Raw genomic sequence first — 11,156 nt, forward strand, 5'->3', positions numbered from 1 at the left:
TGGATGTGGTCTATGGTACTATAGCCTTTTCGGAAACCGGCTTGTTCGGGAGGCTGGAAGTCATCAAGTCTGTGTTCGAGACGGTTCGTGATGACCCTTGAAAACAGCTTATAGACATGGCTCAGAAGCGTGATGGGTCTGTAGTTCTTCAATAGGTTGTTATCACCTTTTTTGAAGAACAACACCACCTCGCCTCTATTCCATGTTTCAGGCGTTATGCCCTCGGACAAGGCGGAATTAAAGAGCTTCTGGAGGACTTTAAGTACCGGTGTTCCACCCGCTCTCAGAAGCTCTGAAGTGATTTCGTCTTTGCCCGGCGCCTTGTTGTTCTTAAGCTGCTTCAGGGCCATCCTAATCTCGTACAGACTGATGTCCGGGATATCTTCGGTATAATGTCGGGACAGCTTGGCTCTTGGACCTCCTACCAAGCTGTCAACGGGCTTTGCGATCGAAGTGTATAACTGTCCATAGAACCTCTCGATCTCACCTAAAACCTCCGCTTTGCTCGACGCTATGCTGCCATCTTCCCGTTTCAGCTTTGTCAGCTGGCTTTGCCCAATAGACCCTTGCTTTGCTTGCGTTGCTTTGTCCTTTGCGAACACTTTGGAGCCTTGGTTTCGCTCAATAGTCTCTTTAATACGGTTAGTATTAAAGAGACGCAGATCATGTCGCAAGGACTTAGATATACGTCTATTGAGCTGCCTATATGACTCCGCGTCATCGGGAGACTGCAACTGTAGCGAGCGTCGTTCAGCCATGAGGTTTAAGGTTTGCTCGGTCAATTTCTGAGGTCTATCTTTACGGCGGGGTCTAAAAAACTTAGACCCTACTGTGTGGACAGTTTCCACTAGCCCGTCGTTGATTTCGTCTACTGAAGCCAAGTTCTCTAGGCAAGCAAAGCGGTTAGAGAGCTCGAGTTGAAAGCTTTCGGGGTTTTGAACATGGACTCGAGTAGGTCGGAGCGTAGACTTCATCAGGCTGGACCTTTCAAGTTTAATATTGATATTCAGTGTGCCTCTTACGATTCGGTGATCACTACCGGTCTTTACCCTGTTGATCACACATAAATAATAAACATAAAATTTCCTACAAGAAACATGTAGAACACTTTTCGCTAGGATCAATATTTAAAAAGACAAAGCAGCCGGTAAGTTAATTACAATCAATTTTAAAGTCCCTTTTTAGTTTTTTGTAAATAACTCGTAAACGGTGTCCCATAGCAAAATAGGTTTTATGAATAAATAATCTACATAAAATTTCCTGCAAAAAACATCTGAACACTTTTCTCTAGGATCAATATTTAAAACGATATTAAAGGAAGAAAGTTCATTACAATCAATTCACATGTCACTTTTTTTAGTTTTTAGGGTCCCGTACCTCAAAAGGAAAAAACGGAACCCTTATAGGATCACTCGTGCGACTGTCTGTCTGTCTGTCCGTCTGTCACAGCCCATTTTCTTCAAAAGTACTGGACCAATTAAGTTGAAATTTGGTACACACATGTAAATTCGTGACCCAAAGACGGACATCTTACGTAAACAAATGAATTTTAAACATGGAGGCCACTTTTTAGCCAAGGGGGGTTAGTTAACATTAAGAACCTATTTTGCTATGGGCCACCGTTTACGAGTCATTTACGAAAAACTTAAAATAGGGACCTGGAAATTGATTATAATTAACTTACCCCCTTTAATACCTCATTAAATATTGATCGTAGCGAAAAAGTGTACAAAACCTTTTTTGTGGACAATTTTATGTTCAATATTTACGTATAATATTTTTTACAACTGCCCCCGTTGCAACCGTTTACGAGTTATTTACGAAAAAAAAAGCGACCTGTAAACTGAATGTGATTAACTTTCTTCCTTTAATATCGTTTTAAATATGGATCCTAGAGAAAAGTGTTCAGATGTTTTTTGCAGAAAATTTTATGGAGATTATTTATTCATAAAAACCTATTGTGCTATGGGACACCGTTTACGAGTTATTTACAAAAAACTAAAAAGGGACTTTAAAATTGATTATAATTGACTTACCGGATGCTTTGTCTTTTTAAATATTGATCCTAGCGAAAAGTGTTCTACATGTTTCTTGTAGGAAATTTTATGTTTATTATTTGTGTAAAATTTGTTTTTGCTATGAGTCATACTTTTCAAATTATTAACGAAAAAATAAAAACAAGGAACCTTAGAATTTATTATAATTAACTTTCCCTCTTTATTATCTTTTTAAATATTGATCCCTGCTAAAAATGTACTAAATCTTTTTTTATTGAAAATGTTGTGTCGATTATTAACGTTTAACATTTTTTTTATATTGGCCACCGTTTACGAGTTATTTACGAAAAACTAAAAAAAGAGACCTTCAAAAATTGATTATAATTAACTTTCCCGCCTTAATATCTCTTTGAATATTGATCCTAGCGAACAATTGTACGGAATCTTTCTTGTAGGCAATTTTATGCAGATTACTTATGTTTAAGAAAATTTTTGCTATGCGCCACCGTTTAAGAGTTATTTACGAAAAACTAAAAAAAAGGGACCTTTAATATCAACTATCTCACTTCCAGTCAAGAATTCGATCAATCAACCGGTAATTTCGGATTCAGCGGGGTCTAATTAGGTTAAAAAACCCGGTTGCCCGGTTAATATGTTTTGCCAGTCGAAATCGATTTTTACAAAAACATGATCAGTCAAGTATACACTCATATTGTATACATATAATTAATAATTATTTAGGTACACTCACCGACCTCACCGTCTTACCTACCATTTTTAGGGTTCCCTACCCAAAGGGTAAAACGGAACCCTATTAGTAAGACTCCGCTGTCCGTCCGTTCGTCCGTCCGTCTGTCAGCAGGCTGTATCTCACGAACCGTGATAGCTAGACAGTTGAAATTTTCACAGATGATGTATTTCTGTTGCCGCTATAACAACAAATACTAAAAAGTACGGAACCCTCGGTGGGCTCAGTGGGCGAGTCCGACTCGCGCTTGTCCGGTTTTTAATTTCATTAAGTACTCATCAAAATTCGAATTTACTAATAAATCTTTTTCAATATTAATTGCCGAACTAAAAATCCCGGAACTGACGATTCAGAATACCGATGTCGTCAGAATAAGGACGTAGACGTGCTGCGCGGGAATGGTGCGGTGCGCCGCGCGGGGCGCCCGCCTGCCCGTTCTACCACTCGTCTGCTTCACCCCCTTGAAAACGTAAAACTCGAGTATAAGAGCGCCTTAAATATTCTATACACTTTTTCGCTAGGATCAATCTTCTTCTCCTTCAACCTAGCGTTTTAGCTAAGCGTCCGGTCTTCAGCATCCTCTGGTGTGAGTAGATTTTAAGTAAATTACTTATGTATCAGAACATTTTTTGGTACAGGCCACCGTTTACGAGTTATTTACAAAAAATATTAACAATTGATCATATTTAACTTTTTACCTTAAATATTTTTTTGAATACTCATCCTAGCGAAAAAGTGTATAGAATATTTAATGTAGACAATTTTACGCAGATTACTTATGTATCAGAACATTTTTGCTACAGGTCACCGTTTACGAGTTATTTATAAAAAACTACAAAGGGACCTTTAAACCCGATGACTGATAAGTTCATCAGCGTCACATAACATAAATTGACCTCCGTATTGGATAGACAGCAACATTGAATGTTCCAGTAATCAAAGAAACTTAATTGCTAAATTGGAAATCAAAATAACTAAACTAGGCCAGAATCTCCAATTTTAAACTACTACGTTTTGTGCTCATCGATGTTAGTGTCGTAAGCGCCATCGACAATAAGGTCCCTTTTCATAGATAATACCACATTTATACATCATAATTAACAAGTTTGGTAGTATGTAAAGCGTTATTTCTGTTATTTAAGTATAGTATACGCATCGAATTACTAAAAATGCTTCAAATAATATAGTTATGAACACAGGCACTGAGAAGTAAACAATTTCATTTCCGGCTAAACTACAACAATGTGGTGGCGCGTTGATTATATTACACTTAGTTTATCAAATCACTCGAGCAGTTTAATTCCCCATAATAATTTAAGTCATATTGTAATATAAATGCAAACAATATATAATTACGTCTTGTAATCCGTTTAAGAGATGGCGTATTAATGTCACTTATTTTTATTTAAGTATTTTTCCATCTGACAGTTTCCATTTGACAGGAACAAAATGAACGAATGAACGAATGATTTTGGCATAAAGTAGTCGCAAACCCGAAACAATGTGTGCACACGGCGACCACACTTTATGTCACTTTGTGTCATGTGTCGACCCTTCCCCATTTCTGGTAACTGTGTCGACACGGCGACGACTCTGCGACTGGAATTGTGACCGAAACAGACGGTGTCGACACAAGATGTGTCAACACCGCGTCGTAACGGCGACTGGAAATGGTTGTATGGGTCTCTTATTAAGCAAAATGTAAAACGCAATACACATTGGACAAAGATATTGGACTGATGGAATACCACCCTTAAGCAGCACATGGACTTGAGTGAAATAAAAAAATATAGTGTATATGTTTCCAGACCCCGCATACTTCCCCGGGCGCTGCGCCGAAGTAGTACTTCAATCTACCGTGATCGGCCGCATCGGCGTGCTGCACCCCTCCGTGCTGGCCGCCTTCGACCTCACCAACCCCTGCTCCGCACTAGAAATTAACCTAGAGCCTTTCCTCTGAGCCGCCTACTACATGGCTGGCAACCAAGCTTCCTAGCTAGCTAGCTATAGTTAGTAGGGGCTTGTGTGCAGAGTGGACGCTCGAGCGGTGCGTGCGGTGCGGCCATGTTAAACAAATGTAAACGTATGCTCTCTCAGTGCAGGCTACTCAAATCCCTTAGACTTCTACGCTGCACGCCCCGTTGATCGCTCGCGAGTTAGACCATAGGTAAACTAATTGAACGATGCTTTAATGGGGTCCTCAAAACTCTTAGGGTGGTATTCCATTTGTCCAATATCTTGGTCCAATGTCATTGCATCTCAATCTCTCATTAAGGGTGGTATTCCATCTGTCCAATATATTGGTCCAATGTGTAGTTGCATTTCATTCTCACGTTTTACTTAAAGATAGAGCTAGACGTAATGCACATTGGACAAAGATTTTGGACAGGTGGAACCACCCTAAGCAAAATGTGAGACAAATACAAATACACTTGTAAATTCGTACGTAAGTGTGACAGGGAGGCAACACGTCAAACGTGATTCGCGGTAGCCCCTCAGTACATGACGCGGCTACTAATGCAATACGGCGGCTAATGGCATTTATTAGTGCAATGGGTATGGATTTGTTCCATAATGATGGATGTTTTCTATAAATATATCACTAGTAAATGTTAAGGCGAAGTGTAATGATATTTTATTTGTGTTAGGACTGTCCTACTAGCATCGTCTAAATAAGTTGTAACTTATATTTATAACTGTTATCATTAAATCGTTATTTATAAGTCTTTGTTTTGATTTGACACTTCCCTAATGAATCACCCGTTTTTCATTTTCGGTTATCATTTGTATGCAGATTATCAGGCCAATACGTGGGTTAAATGGATGATGACTTCCTGATAAATTCGTTAGACGTGATTCACTCATGATTGCCATGCCATTTATAATCAGTCGATAATTTAATTTAACCCTTTTCCAGGCCGGACCAATCTACAAGGTTTTCCCAAAAAATTCAAACATATTTATCTTTGGTAATCCAGCTTTGGTAATAATGGTAATTCATTTGAAGACAAGTCGCATTTCCCGAAAGTGCAATCTAATTTGAACCTTATACCCGAATTCTAGAGTTTAAATTATATTGGCGCGTATGTGTCAAATCGTGCTATGCCTGGAAAAGGGTTAATGGAATGATGACCTATCTATATAAACGGGAACCTGTAAAATTAAAACCAAGAGGCAAGATTTTAGTTACTTGCATTTTTTTACACCCATTGCGAAAATGAAAAACAAGTTCAAAATACATGTTTTATTGAGTGTAAATGGACAATAGAGCAGCACAAACAAGTGAAGACAAAATATAGAAATCACATCGTGTTTATCTATATACTATATTTCGTTTCACAAAGATTTAACTAATACCACAGAATAAATAATAGTACTAGGTACAGAAGACTCACTCTAACAAAATGCGTCTGTTACGATCAGGACAGATATGGCCGCTAGGTGGCGACAGCGCCACGCGCGGCTTATGGCTAGCCACCAAAATTGGTGTGGAACGGATGTACTTTTAGCTACCTGTAGCAAAGCGACGAAATCGCGGAGTGAGCCACGCCTGCTAATACCTATATGTATATTTTTTTATTAAAATGACGTTGGGTGCAGTGTAAATACAATCGGCACCCTCTCAACATCTGAATAAATACTTTGACTCTTTAAGGCACTTTTTAATAATTGACAATGCTTTTCAAAACAAAAAAGGCGGAAATAAACAATATTAAAGTATATGAAGTACGGAGTTCTAGGTACAATCAGATGCAGAGATGTCTGACCCTCACTGCTTATAACCTATGAAGGGGGTAAGTCATCTCTGCAGCTTACCTTACATTTTATTCTACCTTGTAGGTAGGTAGTCAGTGGACGCCTTATCTATGAACTTTAATACTTGTCGATAAGCAAAATACTGAAGTTTATTACTATAATAGCCGTAACAGACTACCGCACCGCACCGCGACCTTGGTGCGGTCAAAATATCTCTTTCTCACTTTAACTTATAGCTGCGTCCTTTAGGGTGGCATTCCACCTGTCCAATTTCTTCGTCCAATGTAAGTCCGTCTCACTCTGTCAATGAATGAAGGTCGCGGTGCGGCGCGATATAGTGTGTTACCACTTTTAAATGCGCCGCACCGCACCAAGGTCGCGGTGTGGTGCGGTAGCCTGTTACGGCGTAAACCGTCTCAAGCACAACCTCTGGTTCACAGTATTAAGTTAATTTCAATATTCATAAAAGAATTTGTCAATTTGATAGCTATATTCTAATAACAAGATCATATTTTATACATTTTATAATACTATGCACACACAAACACATTTAATAATTAACTGAAATTTTATCATGTAATACACTTATTTTAAGTAGAACAAATCCATTATATGGCAAATTTGTTTAATTACAAAATACCTAAAATATTACTTTTATCCTTGTAGTAATTAAATTTATTAAACACTCAAAATAATTCATTAAAATTCTATTAAATCTGTAAAAAATCATAAAATGAGAATCATTTAGTCAAGGAGTAGTTGTATATTGAACATATTTTCTAACTCTCCTCGGTTAAAACCTGGAGCACAAATAAATGGGCACAAATAGAATGACATTTCCTCAAGATTGGGTGCACTTGCTTTGATGGCCCGGGCAACCTGCATGGTCACGTGCGGGCAGCGGGAGAGACTCAGGTAAGTCAAGTGTTGGAACACATTATTTGTAAAATAACCAAGTAAAGCTGTGGTTGAAAAATACCCATGTCGCAATTTGAGTGATCGTAAGTTTTTTAACCTGTTTAAGTGCAACAGACTGGAATCAAACAGGGTTTTGCAGGTCATGACATGCAGGACCTGTAGCGCCTTGCAGTTGGATATGTAGCGAACTATATCATCATTCAATGTGTCTCCATAAATGTACAATGCTTCAAGAGTGGCTTGCTTGGTCCTCAGCAAGGATTCTAAGAAATCTGCAGGGATATTTTTCATTTTTTCCATATTAATACTCACTAAACTGTTACATTCGAGCATGCTGTAAAGGCTGCTATGTGTAAGAGCAAAATTTGAGAGAACCAAAGTTTCAAGATTCTTTAATTTTTCAAAAGGCAAGTGGTAAACAAAATTCCCATTTGCATTCTCTGGGTTTTGTACTATTAAAGAATTACGGAAACTCAGAAATTTTAAATTAGGCCAGTATTGTAGATCATCGAATATACAACTATCAACTTGAGATATGCTAATTTCTAGACGAGTCAAGTTAGGACAGTAGCTAATGAGGGAAGCCCTTACTTGTGAATACAACTTGAAATACTGTAATTTTACATTTTTTAAATACTTTGCTACAAAAGGCACAATGTTTTCACTTATCCTCACATAGTTTTTCATGCACACAATGAGGCGCGTGTTGTCCCACACACATGGGGTCAGGCAGAGTTGCTGCCATCTCATACAAACTTTTGCTACGGCCAGCAGTGATTCAAAATCTATTTTAGAAAAAATGTAGATAAGCAGTTCATTGGGCAGATCATTTATAGTTAATGTGCTGCAGCATTGTTGGCCCCCCGTCATCTCCAGGTGCACCATCCTTACTCGGAGCACGCTCTTCTACAATCCTGAAAGCATTAGCATGATTTAAACAATTGGTCCAAATAGAGTCATCTCACTGGTAAATTTTGTAAGCATATTGATGTTCTGAGGATATAAACATGGTTGCTAATAAAGCTAGACAGGTTAAAATTGCTGAAACTAACAAGTGTCAGTAGAACGCACTAGCAGGTAACCGAAAGGTCGTGAACCTTGAACAACGGTGCCAACGGTGGCTGCAACCGTAAGGTAAACAACTGTTTCATACAAACCTGCCCAGAACAAACCTAATACAATCGTTAACATTAACCGTACCTTGTGATCACCTTGTTTCTTATTCGCGAGAATTGTACTGTTAGCTTTATTAAAATCATAATTTATGTAAACTTTGCTTCTAAATATAGACACGACGTTCACAACGTAACAAAACAGTACCCGAATAACCAATCTTCAAGTGGGATTACACTAGACATTTTAGTACCAAACGAAAAGTCAAATATATTATTCAAAATAAATAATTAAAAATAACTTTCATCTTCACATATTTTTTATGACGTTCTCAAGACGTTCTACGTTCATTGACAGATAGCGAAGCGTTTAGTTATCAACTGTTCAACAGCAGTGCTGCTCGAAACTACGTTCGTAAATACAAGTATTGCTCAGTTCAAATAAACTAAATAAAATTATTATATTAATTACTATAATACTAGACTAGGCAATAAAAATGTCAATTATAAAACATAGAAAATATGTATGTTTTCGCTTTGCTCTAAAATTAGTAAACATTTAAACAATGATAAAATTAAACGTAGCAGGGATTATGTTCTTAAAGGCCAATCCAGGCGGGATGATCAGAAAAGAAATTGGCGTCAATCTCTAATTTAATCACCAATTTTAGATTTATGGTGATCATATATCAATTAAAAAACTCTCAATAAGAAAAATGCCCCCAAACGCGAATACTAGCGCCACAAATTGGTATTGGTGCGTCCGCACCTCCATCGGCAATATCGGTCATAATCGGCGGTTGAAATCGGCGAGCCAAATTGGCATTTGCGTTCACACCACCTGATTTAATCAGACATTATCAGATTGGAGAAAAATTGTTCTCGTCTGGACTGGGCCTTAACAAATATACAAGGTAGGGTACAGGTACTCATCCACGGTGGTTGCGGCCAAGATCCACACGATTTGAGCATGAGTGTTGAAAATATTCTCTGGGAAACCCTCGGGGAAACCCACTTTGTAGAAAAAGGCGGCAAATCATCATCAGGCGGGCCGTAAGCTTGTTTGCCACCGATGTGGTATAAATAAATAAAAAAATAAATAAAAAAAAAATGCTCTGAAGGGTTGACATTGACACTTGACTTCCCATCATTTCCCATAGAAAAATTGAGTTTCGCGCCGTTTCTACTGACAAGTTGAGTGTGTTTCAGTGGTTTCAGCATAAGTAGGTACTATTATAACTATGTATTTTTACTTTGGTAGAAAAAAAATCCAGCCTTATTTATCAAACATTTTAATAAAAATATACTTATAGGTAAATATATACACACAGTAGGTAATTACATTACACTCATTACATTGAAAACACGTACAGACAATGAGGTAGGGTAGCTAATTTATTTTTTAAATACTGGTGGCAAGTACGTAGCAGCCGGGGTGGACACGGTGCCTGGAGTTGGCGCGGGTGACGAGACAGGAGGCAAGTATCCAGCTGTTGGGGGAGGTGGCGGGGGTGGGGTCCCGGCTGGAGGCGGGAATGGAGGGGAAGGAATCGGTAGAAAATATCCGGCGCCTGGATTCTGCCCTGGAGGAGGCGGTGGCGGTGGTGGCATCGAGCTGGATGGAGGAGGGGGTGGGGCTGGAGTGGAAGGGTTAGGTGGCAGATACGAGGCGGTCGGAGTGGGCGCTGGCGTCGGGCTCGTCCCAGGTGTTGGGCTCGTGCCGGGAGTCGGGCTAGATCCAGGAGTAGGGCTAGTGTAACCCCCCAAGCTTCCGCCTATTGAGACACCTCCACCCCCGACAGGTGGCAAGTACTCCGGTGCGTTAGTAGATACCGTGCCTGGTGTTCCTGGTGTTGGGCTTGGCCGTGGAGCTGCGGTACTGGGTGCATCGTAAGAATATCCAGCAGCTGCACCACCTCCGCCGCCGCCACTACCGCCTCCGCCTACGCCGCCACCACCACCGTAGCCCCCGCCTCCACCGCCACCTGCTACACCGTAGCCACCACCACCCCCGCCCCCTCCATAGCCCCCGCCTCCGCCTGCTCCCGCTTGAGCTCCTCCATAGCTGTAGCCCCCAGCCGTTGACGCTGTGGTCCCCGCAGTGGAACCCGTGGTGGAGTACCCTATGTCCACGGAGCCGCCCGCGGGCGCCGGGTACGCGTAAAACATCTGTTGCGCTCCACCTAGTGTCCTGTCAACATTAGGGGCTTGAGTGCCTTGTGTAGGTGCCCCGGTTGTCCGAGGAGGCAGATCGAAGGATATACTCGGTCTATTATACACGTACCCGGCTTGCCGCTTCGCTCGGACATCTTCGGAAAAGACACTTGATACTAGAAGCGAAGCGTGTAGAACTTTTATTAAAACCAATGATCTTGCAATCATTGTAAGGATAAACTGGGACAGGTGGCTGTATGCGACCTCATAGATACTGGGTGCAACAAAGACGATCTGCAGAGTGCGTAGCCCCTTTTATAATAATTTAGAGGAAGTTGTGTTCGTCAGCTGAGTTGTGAAATACCGCAGTTAACCCTAAAACGCTAAGGTGTCGAAGAGCTAGCTCAATTTAAGTCCCATTAAGTTCAGGAAAATTGCTGAAATGTTCATTTCATGGTGAGTGATCAGCTA

The 11,156-nt window shown here is 40.1% G+C and overlaps 4 protein-coding genes and 1 long non-coding RNA gene across 5 annotated transcripts in view; 2 read left to right on the plus strand and 3 right to left on the minus strand.

The window, feature by feature from the left end:
• Positions 1 to 5,580, plus strand: part of LOC134806080 (phenylalanine--tRNA ligase beta subunit) — a 33,723-nt gene extending 28,143 nt beyond the window's left edge. The window contains exon 12 of the mRNA XM_063779348.1: positions 4,554 to 5,580. Within this exon, the coding sequence (XP_063635418.1) occupies positions 4,554 to 4,705 (152 nt within the window). The 3' untranslated portion in view covers positions 4,706 to 5,580. The remainder of the gene's footprint in view (positions 1 to 4,553) is intronic.
• The window catches only part of LOC134806074 (AN1-type zinc finger protein 6), a 254,528-nt gene that overhangs the window by 66,545 nt on the left and 176,827 nt on the right, over positions 1 to 11,156 (minus strand). The window lies entirely within an intron of this gene.
• Positions 5,922 to 7,187, plus strand: LOC134806047 (uncharacterized). The gene is made up of 2 exons (XR_010146458.1): positions 5,922 to 6,667; positions 6,897 to 7,187. It is a non-coding gene; the product is annotated as an uncharacterized LOC134806047 (long non-coding RNA).
• Positions 7,246 to 8,858, minus strand: LOC134806046 (F-box/LRR-repeat protein fbxl-1-like). Its single transcript, XM_063779251.1, has 2 exons — positions 8,620 to 8,858; positions 7,246 to 8,333 (listed from the first exon to the last, which is right to left on the minus strand). Exon 2 carries the CDS (start codon positions 8,302 to 8,304, stop codon positions 7,246 to 7,248), a length of 1,059 nt encoding a protein of 352 aa, XP_063635321.1. The 5' UTR covers positions 8,305 to 8,333; positions 8,620 to 8,858.
• On the minus strand, positions 9,927 to 11,075 carry LOC134801362 (WAS/WASL-interacting protein family member 1-like). The gene has a single exon (XM_063773905.1). The coding sequence runs from the start codon at positions 10,911 to 10,913 to the stop codon at positions 9,927 to 9,929; it is 987 nt and encodes a 328-aa protein (XP_063629975.1). The 5' UTR covers positions 10,914 to 11,075.

This window comes from Cydia splendana, chromosome 2 (genome assembly GCF_910591565.1).
Source record: "Cydia splendana chromosome 2, ilCydSple1.2, whole genome shotgun sequence".
Classification (NCBI taxonomy): Eukaryota; Metazoa; Arthropoda; class Insecta; order Lepidoptera; family Tortricidae; genus Cydia; species Cydia splendana.

Bases quoted from the DNA above. Each gene is read 5' to 3' on its own strand.
- LOC134806046 (XM_063779251.1), bottom strand. From the start codon at position 8,304: ATGGTGCACCTGGAGATGACGGGGGGCCAACAATGCTGCAGCACATTA.
- LOC134801362 (XM_063773905.1), bottom strand. From the start codon at position 10,913: ATGATTGCAAGATCATTGGTTTTAATAAAAGTTCTACACGCTTCGCTT.